This window comes from Neophocaena asiaeorientalis, unplaced genomic scaffold (assembly GCF_003031525.2).
Source record: "Neophocaena asiaeorientalis asiaeorientalis breed wild unplaced genomic scaffold, Neophocaena_asiaeorientalis_V1.1 scaffold671, whole genome shotgun sequence".
Lineage (NCBI taxonomy): Eukaryota > Metazoa > Chordata > Mammalia > Artiodactyla > Phocoenidae > Neophocaena > Neophocaena asiaeorientalis.
The window spans coordinates 2781123-2784032 of NW_020175533.1; the positions used below are offsets into that span (position 1 = coordinate 2781123).

The following is a 2910-nucleotide window of genomic DNA, read 5'->3' on the forward strand; positions in this document are numbered from 1 at the left end:
AGGTCAAACTTGTGCAGCTTGGAATGGATAAAACCTTGTATTGGCCTCACACTGGGAGATGAAGTATACACAGTTAGGCACTAAATTAATCCTGAATGAGCAGACCAGTGGCTGGGAGTAGGACACAGTAATAACAGGGTAGCCTCTTACTTTGAGGTCTCTTGAAAAGGTGCTAGTCCGAAAGATTCATTTTCTTTTTTTTTATAAATTTATTTATTGTATTTATTTTATTTTTGACTGGGTTGGGTCTTCGTTGCTGTGCGCGGGCTTTCTCTAGTTGCGGCGAGCAGGGGCTACTCTTCATTGCAGTGCACAGGCTTCTCATTGCAGTGGCTTCTCTTGTTGCAGAGCACAGGCTCTAGGCACGCGGGCTTCAGTAGTTGTGGCACGTGGGCTCAGTAGTTGTGACACGTGGGCTCAGTAGTTGTGGCTCACGGGCTCCAGAGTGCAGGCTCAGTAGTTGTGGGGCACGGGTTTAGTTGCTCCACGGCATGTGGGATCTTCCCAGACCAGGGCTCAAACCTGTGTCCTCTGCACTGGCAGGAGGATTCTTAACCACTGCACCACCAGGGAAGCCCCAGAAAGATTCATTTTCTAGATGAGTAGGAGATGCCCACCCAAGGTCATTCATCCGAGGTTTTACAGATGCAGAAACTGCCTAAGGTCACACACTTTAGTAAATGGTGGAGCTGGGATTGAACCCAGGTACTTGGGCTCTAGAATCCAAGCCTTTACCCACTACACTGTACTGTTTGGGGAAGACCAAGGGATGCTTCCCAATACCCATAAACCTCTACATTTTCCCCCAGATTCAGGCAGAAAGAGGTCATGCCTTAAACCACTTTCATGGGTTGGACAAGCCTCCTGGACTCCTGGGATTGGGAGGGTCCTGCCTGCCGGGGGAGACTGGGGGCATGTGAGGACCAGCACCGGACTCTGTTCTAGAAGGAATAAGGGAGGGAAGGGGAATCTATGGTGGGACTTCACTGTTAACTGTTCCACTCACGGCAAGCAGGGACTAATGGAACCTCAGCCTGACCAGCCATTTCTCCAACCGGTGCACAGCTGGACTGGCAGGCACAGAATAACCGTTTGGTTAACTGTATAACCGTTTGGTTGACTACATAACTCATGGACTGACAGGGAGAGGGGCAATTTGAGGAAATGACAGTGCAGTTTCCTGACACTGTGAGCTACTGAAAATCGAACTGAATTACAGCCCGCCTGGGACAGGCTGGGGCTGGTGACCTGATGGTGCAAAAGATGGGCAGCCTCCTGAGGGACTTACAGGCTGGCTGACTGATGATCCACGCTGTTGCTGCCTGCCTCGGTGGCGGGATGTTGCAAATGGCTGACTTGCTAGGAATCACACCCAGCCCGAGGGGCTGTCTGGATGTTACACTGTCTGGCGATGTGTAAAGGAGATCTACCCTGAGGGAATTTCAGGCTGACTGATGGACAGATCTGTGGCCGCCTGATAGGCAACTGTATCTGGTGACTGACTGTCTATCCTGACCAAATCACAGCATGCTCGACAGACCGTGTGGCCAGTCGGATGCTGAGAATGGCTACCTGGCTGACTGATATGAGGGGCAGACTGAACGAGTCACAGACCAGCTGACCCACTGAAAGATGAGTATAGCTGCCTGACCCCATGGCTTTCCACGGATAGAATCACAGCCACTCCAAGAGGGCCCCGGGGTCAGAGGCTGCTGACTGACCGACCAATGGGGGGCATGCCTTGCCTGAGAAATGACAGATTGTTGACGACTAACAGGTTGCCTGGAGGCTTTAGCTGCTGTGACTACGTGCTCTGAGGGAATAAAGTGCCTGATCATGGTGTGAATGAGGAGGAACCTGAGGGAATTACAGAGTGACCAACTGACAGTGGAGAGCGTGACTGCCAGGGCTACATTAGATGCTGACAATGACAGCCTGTCCTGACATAATCACAGCCAGCCCGAGGGCCCGGCTGGCTGCTGTGGCTTCCTGGGCGGTGGTGAGATGATTCTCCCCAGGGGATTCGGAGCTACTCCCAGAGCCAGGGTAGATAGAGAGCCCGGCTGCTGGACCGACTGTCGGTGCGATGAAGGGACAGTCTAAGGGAATGACAGGCTGGCTGACGAGCAGCGAGTAGCGTAGCTGTTGTCAGAGCCGTGTGTCTGCCTTGAGGGCCTCGCAGCTGGCCCGAGGGCACGAATGGATGCTGCTATTGACAGACTGACAGCGTGAATGGGGGGCGGAGGTCTGATGAGACAGTGGTCGTGGTGATTGTCTGATCTGAGTCGGGTGACTGACTGAGCAAGCTGTATGTGGAGGTAATCCACCTGGGGAGTCACGGCCTGCTTGGGGTTAAAATGTGGTGACGGACTGACGGCGGTAATTGGGGGTCTGACAGGACGGAGAATCCCCCAGTGCAGCTGGCTGACAACGTGATTGGCTGACAGTGTGACAGACAGACCGGCTTACGGGCAGGACCTCCGGCAACCTCAGCTGCCGAAGCCGCCGCCTCCACCTCCCAGACGCACTCTGGGAAAGCGCCGGCGAGCACCCGCCTTCTGGACCGAGCCGGGAGGCGGGGAGGGATCCGGTCACGGCTCGCCGGTTGGTCCGCGCGGGCGCTGCTCGCGGCGCGGCGCGGCCAATAGGCTGCGCGTTCTCGGCCACGCCCGCGCGAGCTCTCCTCTCGCGAGGCCGGTTAGGCCCGAATGTAGTTAGCCGTGGGGAAAGATGGCGGAAAATTTAAAAGGTGAAGCAGTGGCGGCAGCGACGCGGGCCCGCTGGCCGGGCCGGGTGGGCTGGAGGGGTGGCGTCGCTGGCTCGGGGCCCCGGCGTCCGAGGCCACGGGGTCGGGAGCCGGAAGCTCGGCGCCGAAAGGCTGGAGCTCGGGGCGCGCGGGCCTGGCGCGCG

General features: G+C 56.5%; 1 protein-coding gene across 1 annotated transcript in view; it reads left to right on the top strand.

The window, feature by feature from the left end:
• Positions 1 to 469: 469 nt before the first annotated feature.
• The window catches only part of SUV39H1 (SUV39H1 histone lysine methyltransferase), a 12722-nt gene continuing 10281 nt past the window's right edge, over positions 470 to 2910 (top strand). The window contains exon 1 of the mRNA XM_024769228.1: positions 470 to 2749. Coding sequence (XP_024624996.1) covers positions 2731 to 2749 — 19 coding nt within the window. The 5' untranslated portion in view covers positions 470 to 2730. The remainder of the gene's footprint in view (positions 2750 to 2910) is intronic.